We start from the raw sequence: 16,754 nt of genomic DNA on the forward strand, positions 1-16,754 counted from the left end.
CCAACAACTGCCACCATGTCTCTCGACCACCTAAGGTAACCTGACCAATAAAATAAAGCAGCTTGGAAATTATCGCAAGTGATGGCACTGTACAAATGTAGAACATATTTACATCTGAGCAGATGGTTGACCATCTCTGGAGGTTTCTGTGGACCAGATGCACACATCTCATTTAGCATCCCAGTTGAGCCACAGCCTCATCATGCACCACTCCTTCATCATGTCCAAGTAACTGACTCTGTGATGGTAGGTCTGCTGACTGGGGTAATTTGATCTGTGAGTCCTGTTCTTCTGATGCCTGCCGCGCTAACACATCACACTCTCTTCCTGCTCCTGCTGCACTGAGATACCCGGCAATGGCTGCTGCATCCACACTGCAGGCCAGAAATGTCCTCTGTGCTACTTGCTTCTGTTAAAGTTGTAATTATACTTCATAATCTTGCCCTTTGTTCAGCTGACTAACTGCAGATCTGACTTGCAGTTCAATACTCACTTTTCATTTATATCCCCTCCAGTGTAATTCAACTCTATAAATGGCTTTCACAGGCAAAAAAAAAGTGGTTTTTTCTCTATTTTCAGTAAAATTAGCAAACAAGAGAACATGTAACTTATAATTATATAATATGTGTGAGCATAATTATGTAACATGTTCCCTTGTTTGCTAATTTTACTGAAACTACACATGGATAATTTGGAAAAGATATCAAAAATTCATAGATTAGTGGCGACACCACCCTCTAACTGTAAATGGAACCATTAAACTTTACAGCACAGAAGGTGGCCATTTATTCCATCATGTCTATGCCCGGTCTTTGCTAAAGTAATCTGAAACAATCCCAATGCCCAACTCTATCCTGAAGACCCTGCATCTTCCTTTGCTTCATATGATGTAAACAGAGAGAATAATGATGGGGTTAAAATCATGCTGTGTGATATTATAAGAAATGCATTATTTTAAATGGACTAACGCTTTTGTTAAAATAGTGGATGAAGGAATTTCATACAAATGCATTAATGTGTTTGATACTAATATTGCAACCTACATGTTCAATTGGCATTGACTCATTCACTACGTACTGCCTTTGTGATTTTACTTGCTGCATCTCCTGTCACTGTTGGTAGTCAAAAGTGCCTGTGTTTGTTCTTACCTTCAGTTTTCTCATGGAGAAAATCCCAGCTAGTGAGAAAAGTGCAAGGTGTTTTAAAATAGTTGAAAAAGATTAAACTAGTTAGCAAGATTAGACCAGCCAGAAAGATTAAACTAATTAGAAAGAGGAAAATGTTAGCTATTTATTGTCTGTAACATAATCACAGTTCCTGAGCTCTCAAATGGACCAATATCAGATTTAAAAAGATTGCAATCCCTTTGCTTACTTAGGGCTTTGGTGGCTGTCTCGTTGATTCTGCTTTGCTTCCAAAAAATGTAAATGATTTAATTTGCATGAATTTGCAATGCATTTTCACACTGGCACACAAATTTCCAGCAGGGTCGAAATTACTTCACGTGGCACAGCTATTTTCTCCTGACGTGAAAGAGAAGAGTGGGAATAAAAAATAAACAGAAGGTTGTGTATGTTTGGACTCTATGAGGATCAGGTAAATTTTTAACTGAGGTGTGAGAAACAAGGCATTTTGTATGTTACTAAAGCTTCACATTTCTTTGTGGAGTATTTTGTGATGCACTAGCCATGTTGCCTTCAAGAATCAATAGAATAATACTGATTACATTTATGGGCCAGATTGCATTGATAGGAAGTGAATTCTGACTGGAGACAGGGTAAAATTAATGGATGGAAAATCGAGGAAGGTGCAAGCCTGTATTCACCGTATGTGTTCCTGGCCAACAAAGCCCATCAGTTAAACAGAATTAAATTAAAATGGCAGTTGTCCACTATCTTTCTACCCTCACATTTTTTCCATATTCCATCCTCTTTCCCTGAAAGTCAAACTAAAGTAGTTTGGAAAGGTGTATTATTAAATCAAACCAGAAATGAAAAGAAATCTTGACTGAGAAAAGTCCATGGAAGGCAACGGCTAGCCAACAGAACTCTGATTGTCATTGAAGCAAAATCTAGCAGTCAAACCAGACCAGAGAGAAGATACAGACATACATTCAGAACACCAAACTAGACCATAGTGAATTGCAACTTTGGGTTTAAATGGAGGGAAGGACTACAGAAGTAACAGAAGAATGAAGGCTTGCACTGCCATAGTTATGGAGCTACCTGGAGAGTGTTATTGATGAGTTGTTCACTGATGACTGAATATTTAGTCATGTGACCAATTAAGTGGGTTGATTTTAGTTTCTCAAGTGGGTTATGTACTAGATAGATCACAAATAGCAACATTTAAGAAATCTTAAATTTTGAAATATAGTTTACAGTGCAGAAGGAGACCATTTGGCCCATTTGTCTATGCCTGTTTCTTGAAATGTTCAAATTTTCTTTGACAAGGGAGGGTAATGGTTTTGTCAAAGAGAAACTCCTAATAGGCCTAATGGCCCAATTAGGGGAAGGTTGAGAGAACAAAGGAGAATAAATCTAGATTCAGACATCACTAGCTGATGAGTGTTAAGTCTAAATTTAAGCGTCAGTTTGGCTCGGTGGTACCGCTTTCATCTCTGAGGCAAAAGGCTGCCAGTTAAAGCCTCACTATGGATTTGAGCACATCATCTAGGCTAACACTTCATCGTATTGTCACAGGTGCAGTTTTTCAGATCCCTCAATCAATACCATCAAAGGAGATTAACTGGTCAATTAATCTTGTTTGCTCTTTGTAGTACCTTACTGTGCACAAATTGGCTGCTGTGTTTCCCAACATCACAACAGTGACTACACTTTCAAGGTAGTTCACTGGCTGTGAAACATTTTGGGATATCCTGAGGATGTAAAGGGTACAACATGACTTGCAAGCCTTCCTTTCTTTCTTTCTTTCCACTTTTGGCACTGTTTGGCAGGAATGGCTATTGGTGGGTTTAAATGACACATTTAAATGGAAATCATAGAATCATAGAATCATAGAAGTTACAACATGGAAACAGGCCCTTCGGCCCAACATGTCCATGTCGCCCAGTTTATACCACTAAGCTAGTCCCAATTGCCTGCACTTGGCCCATATCCCTCGATACCCATCTTCCCCATGTAACTGTCCAAATGCTTTTTAAAAGACAAAATTGTACCCGCCTCTACTACTGCCTCTGGCAGCTCGTTCCAGACACTCACCACCCTTTGAGTGAAAAAATTGCCCCTCTGGATCCTTTTGTATCTCTCCCCTCTCACCTTAAATCTGTGCCCCCTCGTTATAGACTCCCCTACCTTTGGGAAAAGATTTTGATTATCGACCTTATCTATGCCCCTCATTATTTTATAGACTTCTATAAGATCACCCCTTAACCTCCTACTCTCCAGGGAATAAAGTCCCAGTCTGTCTAACCTCTCCCTGTAAGTCAAACCATCAAGTCCCGGTAGCATCCTAGTAAATCTTTTCTGCACTCTTTCTAGTTTAATAATATCCTTTCTATAATAGGGTGACCAGAACTGTACACAGTACTCCAAGTGTGGCCTCACCAATGCCCTGTACAACTTCAACAAGACATCCCAACTCCTGCATTCAATGTTCTGACCAATGAAACCAAGCATGCTGAATGCCTTCTTCACCACCCTATCCACCTGTGACTCCACTTTCAAGGAGCTATGAATCTGTACTCCTAGATCTCTTTGTTCTATAACTCTCCCCAACGCCCTACCATTAACGGAGTAGGTCCTGGCCCGATTTGATCTACCAAAATGCATCACCTCACATTTATCTAAATTAAACTCCATCTGCCATTCATCGGCCCACTGGCCCAATTTATCAAGATCCCGTTGCAATCCTAGATAACCTTCTTCACTGTCCACAATGCCACCAATCTTGGTGTCATCTGCAAACTTACTAACCATGCCTCCTAAATTCTCATCCAAATCATTAATATAAATAACAAATAACAGCGGACCCAGCACCGATCCCTGAGGCACACCGCTGGACACAGGCATCCAGTTTGAAAAACAACCCTCGACAACCACCCTCTGTCTTCTGTCGTCAAGCCAATTTTGTATCCAATTGGCTACCTCACCTTGGATCCCATGAGATTTAACCTTATGTAACAACCTACCATGCGGTACCTTGTCAAATGCTTTGCTGAAGTCCATGTAGACCACGTCTACTGCACAGCCCTCATCTATCTTCTTGGTTACCCATTCAAAAAACTCAATCAAATTCGTGAGACATGATTTTCCTCTCACAAAACCATGCTGACTGTTCCTAATTAGTCCCTGCCTCTCCAAATGCCTGTAGATCCTGTCCCTCAGAATACCCTCTAACAACTTACCCACTACAGATGTCAGGCTCACTGGTCTGTAGTTCCCAGGCTTTTCCCTGCCGCCCTTCTTAAACAAAGGCACAACATTTGCTACCCTCCAATCTTCAGGCACCTCACCTGTAGCGGTGGATGATTCAAATATCTCTGCTAGGGGACCCGCAATTTCCTCCCTAACCTCCCATAACGTCCTGGGATACATTTCATCAGGTCCCGGAGATTTATCTACCTTGATGCGCGTTAAATGTGCTGTGTTTGCATCTAAATTCCCACGGACAACTCATTCAGATAAATTCCGGGTAAATTTGGACAGATCTATGGAGCTTACTAGTGTTGGGAGAGGAAAATTTAAAAGGATGGGGACAATTGGGGACTTGGAAATATATCGCCGTTCCTTCATCGTCACTGGGTCAAAATCCTGGAACTCCCTTCCTAGCAGCACTGTGGGAGAACCTTCACCACACGGACTGCAGCGGTTCAAGAAGGCGGCTCACCACCACCTTCTCAAGGGCAATTAGGGAAGGGCAATAAATGCTGGCCTTGCCGGTGCGCCCACATCCCATGAATGAATAAAAAAAATGGACGTGTCACAATAGTCTGACAAAAATTCTGAAAGCCTTTGGAAGACCATCAAAAAATGCCTCAATCCATTATTAAACTTTGCCAAGGCTGAAGGGCAAAGGACTTAGAAGAGTCAGGCAAAAATGAAGGGAAAGCAGACCTATGGTTTAGGCAAGATTCTGCAGGCAAATTATGGAGCAGGAAGTTTAACAGACATAGGTTAATACACAAATGAAAAGCAAATAAAAATGACTCAATTTTGCATTTCAATAATTAGTTTGCATTTAGTCTACCTGAAATCTGTAGAAAGTTCCATCATCTTTCAACGTCAGTACATGGTCTGAGATCGGAAAGAAATAGCCATGAGCTGCCATCAGCGTTCCAAGATGCAGTGCTTCTACTGTTCAAAGGAAACAGAGAACAACATGAGAAGCGTTTATTTTCTTTTGCACATTTAAAGACTGTGTTACATTATAATTGACTTGCCTAGCATATTACATTTTCATAGAAGCAACAGAGTCCATATCATATTTTATACAATAGTAATGAATCACAAATGTAGTACAATGACTTAGGTGAAAAAAAGAAACAGGTTAATCGCAAATACCTCCTTAAAGCTGCTCTAGGCAAGGGAAGGGTGGGGGGAGAGCAGCAATTGCTTTGGAAATCAGTAGCAGGAACTACCGACTTGTCTTGGAGCTACCCTTCTGAGATTGGTAACTCGTATTCTGTTTAAAGCATGCATACACTTGGAGATCCAGAATGCAAGTATGGTTTCTACCACAAGGAGGGGGAACTGAGTGAGACCAAATATTACAATGAATCTCGGTGATATCACTGGCTTTTAAGGTGGATCTTTCAATTAACACAACACAACTGGTTTGGAGGCCCGCAGAATATTTCAGGAAACAACAGGCTAAATTTTCTTCTTCTGAGGAATGTGCAGGGCAGTTTGTGGCTTTATATGAGATTGTGAAGGAGCTTACAGCTCAGGGGAAGCCCACTTATTAAGAACCTGTAACTATAGAAGCACATGGTCAAATTCTGGATTTTATCTGGGATGTGTACTCCAGCTTCAAGATCTGTGTAAGGGTAGCTGATTTAGACTCATTGAACCTTTTTCTCTTGAAAAATTAGAATGAGGCAAGGTTGTCTACTGTTGCCCCTTCTATTCCATATCGTAATCAATGAAGTATTGGATGGTATTATGCAGGAATGCATTGGAGCAATTGTTGTAGGCATTCCTGATATTAATGCAGCACTCCTTTCCATCAATGATTTTGTGTTGTTGATTTGGGCATTCACTGACCCTGTGCTCCTAGCAGGGAGTCATGCTCGAAAGTGACTCTACATGACTATGAAACCATCTGAAAACAGTCACTTTTACATCCTAATATAATCATTCAAAGTTCTATTTCTTAATATTTGTCAATATATCGGTCATGTTTGACATTCCATTTGCCGGTCATTCAGCAGTATCTCAGTGATACTGAAACAAAAGTCTCACTAAGCACATAAATTAAATTCAATATCTGATAATACATTAGGCACCACTGAAGGCCGCTCAAAAAAAGGCCGAAGAAATTTTCTGTTTTTATTTTTGTGGGCCAAGGAGAAGCATGACTTCTCCTCCTCGCACCACAAAAATATTCCAGCCCACTACTTGTGCATTCAAGGCCCCCACTCCCCCCGTCCCCCAGATCGGCCCCCCCAACCACTTCCCAGACCTGACCTGCCGGCCGGCTCTGCAGGAGAGCCAGTCATTTTCTTGCCCTCCTCGACGAGCGTCCCCAGCTCGCTGGCAGCATTTAAATGAGGATAGACCGAGCAGTCACACTGCCAACTTTGCGTCCGTTTTGGATGCAAGTCGAACTTCTCCCCCACCATGTGCAAAATCCATCCATAAGCATTTACAGTCTATGCTAGCTTCATTGGTAGCTTTTTAACAGGCTTTTGCATTGGATTTTTGTACCAGCTATTCAGATCTAGTATGTTCAGCATGAACCAATTTCTTTTTGCCCTTTTTTCATGATCCCAAGGCTCTGTTAATGTTGTCTCAAACCAGTCACTGGGTGGCATTTTACAGTGGCCTAATGATACCCTGCACTCTGGTCTTCACTCTCCTTTCCCTGTGCTTCCTTACAGTAATGAAGCAGTGTTCTGGCAGTCAACTTTGACCATTTCCGTCAGGGGGGAAACGGGCAGCACTGGGTTGGTCACCCGTTTTACACATTGCAATTAATGGAAAAGAAAATTGAGTGGGCGGTAAAACGGGAGACTGATCCAGTACTGCCTGTTTCATGCCCGGTGGGAATAATCAAAGCCGACCCCCAGGAATTCACTGGTGAAGGCGATTCCAGGCACAATTCCATGTTCTGCTTCTCCGTGCTGTTGCACGTTGATGTTCTTGAGTGCCGAGCTATTACGTCTCGGTCATATAAAGTCAAGTGGTGTGGCAACAAATATAAACAATCTTGTGCAAGCTGGGGGCAATTTCCAACTTACTGCCGGAGCGTAAAACCAATGTTGTGAGTCGGGTGCCCGTTAGAGAAACCGCCCGATTTTCTGAAAGGTAATTTGGACTGTTTCTCTAACTGGCGCCCGAGCCACAAGTTGAAAATAAACCCCCACTTTCTATGCATTACTTTACTAATGCTCATCTTGTATGCCTATTCTTTGTTCACATATTATTTTGTAAAGCTGGGTAAAACCCAATATGCAAACTTTCTGTATTAATTATTTCCTTTTGCTTTGACTTTGATGGCTTCAATAAGCCTGTAAAAAAAAATTACAGTCACATAAAATTACATTTTGCTGCGATGACTTTGTTAAGGAATCTAAACAACTATTCTCTATATCAAAAACAACTCTCTCTGGAGAAAGGTATTGCTGATGCTGAATCTCTATGGTTACTTCTATAAACATTTCGAAGTAACAATTCGACTAACATCATCTGGCAGGATATTAAACACTGAAATTCTTTATCCCGTCATTTAGAAGCTAAGATAAAAAGCGCTATCTCTTGTAAATGCAGTTGGATTCGGTTTTGATAGAGCAAATATCAAACTGTGCTGTTCCAGTTCTGGAAAGAACTTCCACAAGTTTTGATAGTCATTGCATGTGGTGTAACTGATGATGCCTGCAAACTGTTTGGTAAAAATATTCAGTCGCTGCCATTTGATTTATGCAGTTATTTTAAGTAAAAAGTGAAGTACGTGCAGATCTTCACTTCTTTTCCTGTTTCACCTCCGGCACCAGCTTCTGAAACCAAGCCAGACAAGATAATGCAAGCTACATATGGTTGCCAGGACAATGTCAAATGATTAGACATGTGATTATATTCTAAGAGTGTTAACACAAAGAAGTTCTGCAGCATCCAAAGATCTCTGTGGTCAGAATTTATTCATCCCCATTTTATGTTCCCATATTATTACGCACTGTCCACTATCCTCAAATTCAAACTTTTATTTCAGTAGGATCAGGCAAACATTCATAATCGGCAGCAAGAATTTGACTGATGGATAACAAACTCTTTACACAGTTCTGCATTAGGTACAGGATGTCAAGAGTACAGATTCATGTTTTTAACTCTCCCATTTAAACTGCTTTTGATGAGGCAAACTTTAAGATGATGCACCATAGTGGAAATGGAGGAAAGCATAGAACTTAAAGTCCACTCAGTCCATCAAGACCATACCTTACAACAAATCTTACACTCTTACGATGGACTCTACCCGATCAAGTTAATTCCCTGAGGGAAAGTTCTGCATAAATGCTTCCTAAACGCCAAAGGTAATTAACCAAAATATTTAGAATTCATTCTCATATGTCAACTCTTCAACCGTGACCTGTTGCTTTCCAGAGATAACAAGCTTTCCCCTAACCCCAGCGCACAGGAACCATCATAGCCTGTGGAGTATTTCATCACCTCAGACTGCACTTACCCATATAACCTGCAATTCTGTTCCTAAGCAGATATTTACATAGGTCTTGCTTGATGGAGTTAATCAATACAACATTAACTGCTTTTGCTGGACTCTACACACGCACTAGTCTGTGGAGAGGGTGATAAAAGAAATTTCTGCAAGAAGGACCATGATTCAATAATTTTGGGTTGAAACAAGTCTGCAGACAAAGAAAAGACTGTCACTTGTATAGGATGAGGTTAGAAGTTACCAGGGCCTAAAAGTTTCCGTAAGGGGAAGAGATACGTGTCTAACTATAAATTCTTGGATTTGGCTGGCAGGTGTCCAAATATAACAGAACAATCTGACATCATTAGTGGCAGTAGCCAGAGGTTGAAACTATCAAACATGACTGATGACAATTCTGAAGGAAAAGAATGAATAATAAATTGCCCGTTGACAGCTGGTGGCACTGTGTCAGCACGATGAACAGTTCCATGAACACGAGCCTGCTGAGATTTCCACTGCTGGGCAAACCTTGCTTCGCAGCTGGTTCTGCTCCACGGTAACATGGAGGTGGAAAGATTGCTAGCTGGAACAAACAGAATGAAACACTAAGGGCAGAAATTGTCTGAAAACAGAAACTTTAAATGCTTTACTGCATGTGATCGTTAATAAGACTTTGGATGTTTCCAGTTCAGATTGTCAAAGACTAAGTTCCACTTACGAAAATCTAATGAGAAGTACAATAGATACTCTTAATAAGATTTTTGTAACAATCTGCATATAAATCAGGGTTTGTCCTGAGGCTGTTTGTTGTTTGCCGAATAATGCATCCTTAGGTCACAGGTTATTTAGCAAAATATCATAGTGATTTTATTTACTGCTTTCTTGTTTGTGGTGTGTTTCATTCATGTGGTATGAAGTCAATGGAAAGAAATAACAGGCAGGGTGGATAACAGTCGTCTGATCCATTTCCGTCTGTTTTTAACCCCCTCTGTTTGCCTGAAATGGAGTGCCAATTCACTCCCTTTGGGAACATACCCTACTTACCGAAGTCCAGATAGCTTAGACGCAGGTTAACAAGAACCAAGGCTCATGGAGTCCCCAGTCTGTGCAGAGCTACTGCTTGGCTTTAACTAGCTGAAACCATGCAGCTTATTAACACAGATCACTGGTAAACTTGCACTGCTTATTCCAGTTAGGACCAACCAACCCACTGAAGCATTAACTTATCGGGCTATGTGGAGTCATGTGGGAAGAATACCAGACTCTAGTGCTAGGTCTACTGCTCCAGTTCTCATTAATGAGCCAGATTGACTCATCAGTCATGAATAGTGCTCTGGAGTACTGCAGAATTGTCTGTCTCTGATACATTATCAGATTACTAAATCTGTCAGAGGGTTGACTCAGTTCCAATCTTTCAGTGCCAGGCATGACAGCTTGGGCCCATCTTAATCCCAAAGAGATACTGCTTGCCTCTCTCCTTCACTTGTCAGACCTGTTATGAATCTATCTTAGACTGACGAATGAAAATATCCTCTCTCTGACAGCTGTAAGCATCCTCTATAAAATGGCTTTAGACAGTCTGATCATTGGCATCAATCTACATCTAATAACCATATATAATTCAGTACTATTTGGCACCAAATTGGTGGGATTGAGTACCTCAGTGGGTTAGCACACTATCCTAGCACCTGTCTGAATTATGCTGAGATTTGTGGGACAAAATGATCCTCTCTCTAAAGGCTGTAAAGTTCTTACATGAAATTAGTTTGGCCAGTCTAAATCTAGCTTCCACTGAGCATGGGCAAAACTGCCCTTACTTTGATGCTATGGCCTATAAATTCGGCCCCCAATATGGTGGGCAGAAAGCACGCACACATTTCCGGCTGGACATGCGTCGCTCACCATATTGGTGCAAGAAAAAATTACATTTCAATTGGATCTAGTTATTCAAAGAAACCTTTTAAAATCTATTTGCCTTCTAAAACCTCCCTTCTCCTTTTGCTTTATCATCTTTTGCTGCATAAGTAATTTGAGTAGGATATGCTTCTCTACTGCTTTGGGTATGAAGCTCAGCTTCAATTTGGATTCCTTACCCCTTGGGATTAGCACTGAAATTTTACATTGAAAACTGACGGAAGTGTTTCCTTCTGCTGAACTTCCCCTCAATCATGAGCGCAATTGTTAAAAACTCTGCTGTGAAATATTACCATTGAAGAGCTAGCATTGGCCTCAGCAGGCCAGGACAGCATGGAAAATAAGTCAATGTTCCTGAACTGGACCACTATCCAGATTGTCAGAATGTTTGCCTATGCAGACATCAGATCAGTACAAATGGGGCTCTGCCAGAATGAACATTGCAATCGAATAACTGGCTATTTCCATGGGGGAAAATCGGCCAGGGTGTACAGCAGGTGGCCGATCTGCTACCGCCCATTTTGCACCCCCACTGAAGTTGAATTCCTCCCCCCACCACCACCCCGTGTATCTGTATCCTAGATCTCTCTGTTCTTCCATCCAGTTACGAATCCCCACATTTCGGATATGCTGCTTTCGCTGTTCTTTTTCACTAACAATGGTACTTCACATCTGTCTGCAATGAACTGTATCTTCTATTTATCGGCACACTTTGCTAACCTGTATATGCCACTTGCATTCTTCTGCATTCATTAAAAACCTTTGCAGAATACATGCCAACTCATTACTCATGCACAAGCAATATTCAAAAGGGAATCTATCTTGATGTCACTATGAATTCTTTGATAATATTCACGATTCAGTTCTGGCACTAGAAAACAACCAACTGTTTGATCTCATGCATTCATTACCTTTCATTTTGTCTCTATTTGTTCGATTTTAACTTCTGGGAGGGAACACAGCAAACCGAGTGCCCATCTGGGAGTAGTAGCAGGGAGGCTCGACCGATTTTAATGGCCGGGCCTCATTGGTTTGCTGACTTCCCCAACAATATGGCCAAAAAGTCGTCGCGAAACGGCTGTGCTTCCGTTAAAATCGCATCCCCACTGAAGTTGAATTCCTCCCATCACCACCACCCCGTGTATCTGTATCCTAGATCTCTCTGTTCTTCCATCCAGTTATGAATCCTCACATTTCGGATATGCTGCTTTCATTGTTCTTTTTCACTAACAATGGTACTTCACATCTGTCTGCAATGAACTGTATCTTCTATTTATCGGCACGCTTTGCTTAGGAGGCCACTGCCAGGGACCCAGGGGAACTGTCCCTGGCACAAGATTAGTGTTTTGGGAGGGAAATCCCAGTCAGGGGAGGGAGGAAGCCCAAGGTAGGGGAGGCCCGTTTTCTTGTGAGGCCCAGAGGAGAACTCCTGCTCCTCCTGGCACACAAGGAAACTTAAAAACTATTTAAAAAACTTACCTTGCTGTGCCTCTGCTGACACTGGCTGCTGTTTGGCCTTTGGAGAGAAGCCGCAACTGTTGCCTTTCTCAGGCCACAGGTTAAACTAGCAGATTGGGCCCCAATCGGAGCTTGATCTGCTTATGTAAGGAGGACCTCTGCCGACTTGGAGTGAGTGTCCTTGCCACTTGCAATTTAAAATTGCAGTTGGACAAATCAGGGCGGGAACGGAATGGCTAAGTCGCTCGCTCCATTTTCTGGTTTTCGCCAGGTGGGTGTGAGTTAAAATCGACCCCTATGTGTTTTCATTTATCTCAAATATACTTAATCTGATCTTTGTAAAACTTTATTTTCCTCCTCTTAAATTGCTTTTTTTTCTCATCCGGTTTCCTCTCAACTGAACCCACCTTTCACTTTTCTCTGTTCACCAGGTACTGGTATGCATCAGTGATCACAGCACAGAAATCGACCAGGACTTTTAAATCATGACAACAACAACAGTGTAGAGATAAGAGTGAGGCAGATGGACCATTAAAGTAACTGTCAGAAAATAAGAAAAAAGGAGCATCTGGGTGGTACAGTGGGTGAGAATACTCTACTTCCAGCTCTGGAACTTTGGTTCATATCCAGACTAGACAGATGGTAAAAAATCTACTCTCTCCGCTCGTTGTAAGGCAGTCTCACAGTGGTTCCAATGGAGTAAGTTCATAGTCTAGAATTGTCTATAATTCAGCACTAATTAACATTAAATTGGGACTCTCACGCAGGGAAACTTCAGAGATAGCGGGTATGGAAAATGGGAACAGTCTCACCATTAGGAGGTACTCTTCTGAGACAGGAATTGAGATGCATTGTGGAGCAGTGGAGAGGAAGCTTGCTACCCATGTCTTATCTAACCGGTTGGTGTGAACAAGGATCGTTCAAGAAGGCCACCACAGTTCTCCCTCTCAGGCTGCACACAAGTAGGCATCCCAGCTTTCTTTGAAACTCAGATCACCATTACATAAATAAAAGCATGGTTTTGCTGCATAACGTGTAACTATTCAACATCCATGCAGAGGTCAATGGTACTCCAAACTGCAGAGGAAGCCAGATCATCCAGACTGTTCTGGTCATAGAGCTGGGCATTTACCTACCAACACCTGACTTACCAATTCAGGGATAGAAATTGTGCTGGTAGCTAGAGATAGGGTGGCACCAATGCATAGAGTCATAATGTGTATTGTATTTTGGGATATTGAGTCTGCTCCCATTTAGTTTGTCACCTTAGAGTTCTGGCAGAGTTGACGCATTAAGAGCCACTTTGGATTCAGTAGCTCTATACTGGGGTATTAATAGCGCACTTGAGCTGCTTCGCGTGCAAATGTATGATGAGAATTTAATGGAGCAAGTACATTAGTCAGTAGCCAACTCTGCACTATAGCTTGACTTCGAAACACTTTATGCTGACACTTGGTACAAAAAGTGGTAGAGGTTTGGAACTCTCTTCCGCAAATGGCAATTGATACTAGATCAATTGCTAAATTTAAATGTGAGATAGATAGCTTTTTGGCAACCAAAGGTATTAGGGGATATGGGCCAAAGGCATGTATATGGAGCTAGATCACAGATCAGCCATGATCTTATCGAATGGCGGAGCAGGCACGAGGGGCTGAATGGCCTACTCATGTTCCTATGTTCCTATTTTCCATTCTTCAGCACTGACACCTCTCACCACAAAATACAAAGCCTGTCCCAAATTCAAACTTCCCTTTATTCTCAAAATAAAATTGTGTAAGAAAGAAAGCACCCAGCAGTATCGTGATATCACAAGGAGTAGTTAAAGCGAATAGCATAGATGCATTTAAGGGGAAGCTAGATAAACACATGAGGGAGAAAGGAATAGAAGGATATGCTGATAGGGTTAGAAGAAGAGGGGTGTGAGGAGGCTCATATGGAGCATAAACACCGGCACGGACCAGTTGGGCCGAATGGCCTGTTTCTGTGTTGTGCATTCTGTGTAATTCTTTATAATGGCATTAACGGTGCAGTTCAGGAGTTCAAGCTCCAGTGCTGGTCGGCTCTTGAATCTGCCAAGTACGAAATATAATGAGGTTCACAGGATTTAGCAGACTAGTTACAACAGACACGCAGGGCGCTAAATTGGGCTGTGTAGTGCCCGTTGTTTCGGCGCTACACGGCCTCTCCGACATCCAAGATGACGTCTTGGCTGCGCACGCATGTTTACAGCGTGACGTGCGCTGGACGCCATCTTGGTATAGGAGTTACGCAGATGCAGAAAACGAATGCTGGAAGAATGTAAAGTAGGGAAAAAATGGCTTCAATCAGTGTGCAACGTTGATTTAAAGTGACAGACACCATTTTGGGACTTAACGCTCAACTCAACACACAGTCCTAACCTCGACCATCTGAATGTGTCTTAGAGTGCCCGGAGGACACCCCCCCCACCCCACCCCGCCCCCAGCGCTATTTAAAGGGACCATGCAGGATTTATAGGTTAGTGGCTGGATTATTGCTTCTGCCTGCTGAGACATTTGTAACTGTTTTTGGAGGTCTCCTATACTTGAATACTAGGACCTGGGGACATGGCCTAACATTTAGAGCCAGGACGTGCAGGAGTAAAGTTAGGAAATGCGTCTACACGCAAAGGGTGGGAGAAGTTTGGAACGCTCTTCCGCAAACGGCTGTTGATGCTAGCTCAATTGTGAATTCTAAATCTGAGATTGATAGATTTCTGTGAACCAAGGGTATTAAGGGATATGGGGCTAAGGTGGGTATATAGAGTTAAGTTACAGGTCCACCATGATCTCATTGTGGAACAGGCTCGAGGGGCTAAATGCCACTGCCACTTGCTGCCTCCTGATATGCGCCACCTTCTACTGCAAGAAAGCGGGACTTATGTCTGGGTGATGTGTCTGTCATGGTTGAATAGCTGCCAGTGTGTGTGGCCTGTGAGTTGTGGGTGGGTGGCTTGCAACTGTGGTAATGTATAAGGGTGAGAGGAAGCATCTGATTGGAAGAGTTGAGTACTGATGGAAAGAGTTTATTGGTATGTGGGTGATGGGGGGTTTTGTGCGTGGTGCAGTTGGTAGGAGACGCCACTTGACAGTTGACCTCATTCACCTTGACCACTGTCAAAGCATTGAACTTCTTCCTGCACTGCATCCATGTTCATGATGCTGTGCGCCTGGCATTGACTTTGTCTCCTGCTGCCTCCCGCTGCCTTTTGGATATATGTCTGGAGGGCTTCTTGCCGCCCCCACCCTCCTCGCCCCGTGGATATAGGATGTCCCTCGATCTGTCCACCTCTTGCACCTAGGTCTTCAGTGCATCAGCAGAGAACCTTGGTGCACGCATTCTCGCAGGTCTGGTACCAACTCAGAACGGCAGATTGGTGAGGTCTGGCGTGAAGACTGGAGGATATGGGGTTTAGTAGTGCGCAACCTTTATTCAATGTTTTAACATAACTCATCGGACCTGCATTTGTGTTTTATGTGTGCGATGTCTGATCTCTGTTCAGACTACGTGCAGACAGTAGACTATTATTTTCAGCAAATAACAGGTACCAGCTACCTTTAAGAGATTTCTAAGAAACATCCTCCCTTTAAGAGATTGGGCTCCCCCTGCTGATGGAAAGTGCAAACTGCACTGATTTCATGTGCAAAGCCTGGATTAGAACGCTGATTGCAGCTGAGTCCTCGGGCCAGCTGAAACTTGCGTCCTGCCTGCGCAGGGGTCATTAGGCGCGGGGTAATAGCGCATCACGCTACCCGCGCCCAAAATGCCCTTATCCAATTTTTTTTTCCCCCCGCAATGTTTTAAAGCATCAAAACCTGGTGATTGGAATCAGGAAACACGATAGTTTCATTTAGTAGAATCCCCTTTATATAATGGGATCATTTCAAGCATCTACACTCAAGCTGAGAGCCTGTGCTTTCTTTCATTACAGGGCCTGGAGAAGAAGCCATTGCAGGTGCTTTGCTGCATAACCTGCGCAGACAGATGCAGTCAACAAGGTTTGTATGCGACCTGTCAAGCAAGCTTCACTATCAACAGGGTGCTAACATTCGCACCAGAAGCAGCTGGCTGACATCACTGACAGACCCGTCGCACCTACAACTGAAAGTTAACACTAGCCCCTGGCGATAGTACCATGTCCACAGAGGTGTGAAGTGAGCAGTCCATTAATGTGCCACAAAACCAGCATGCCTTTGGCAATTGAAATCAATCTTTGAAACCACTTAATGAAGATTTTTTTTCCCCCCATGACAAAGAGGAAGGCTAACTCCATGTGCATCAGTTCTCTCTGAGGGAAAAAATTGGTGCACAATGCTTGGGAAAAAGGAAGCTAATGTGACAAGGCTATAATACATTTACTAATGCATGTACCAGCAGAGGTACGTGTAAGAAATAGGGAAACCTCTTGTCTTTATTTAATATGTTTTTTAAAAAAAATCTATTAAGTTGAAAGTGGAGCTAGCTCTGTGTCACTGTGTTTTAAAATGAAGGACAGAAGACATGCTGTTTGCGAGAAGCAGGCAAGATTAATTGAT

General features: G+C 42.5%; 1 protein-coding gene across 1 annotated transcript in view; it reads right to left on the reverse strand.

Annotated features, from left to right (window-relative positions):
• The window catches only part of LOC137324152 (regulator of G-protein signaling 7), a 307,861-nt gene that overhangs the window by 69,602 nt on the left and 221,505 nt on the right, over nt 1-16,754 (reverse strand). Inside the window, exon 4 of the mRNA XM_067988293.1 lies at nt 5,209-5,315. Coding sequence (XP_067844394.1) covers nt 5,209-5,315 — 107 coding nt within the window. The remainder of the gene's footprint in view (nt 1-5,208; nt 5,316-16,754) is intronic.

Source organism: Heptranchias perlo, chromosome 8 (assembly GCF_035084215.1).
Source record: "Heptranchias perlo isolate sHepPer1 chromosome 8, sHepPer1.hap1, whole genome shotgun sequence".
NCBI lineage: Eukaryota > Metazoa > Chordata > Chondrichthyes > Hexanchiformes > Hexanchidae > Heptranchias > Heptranchias perlo.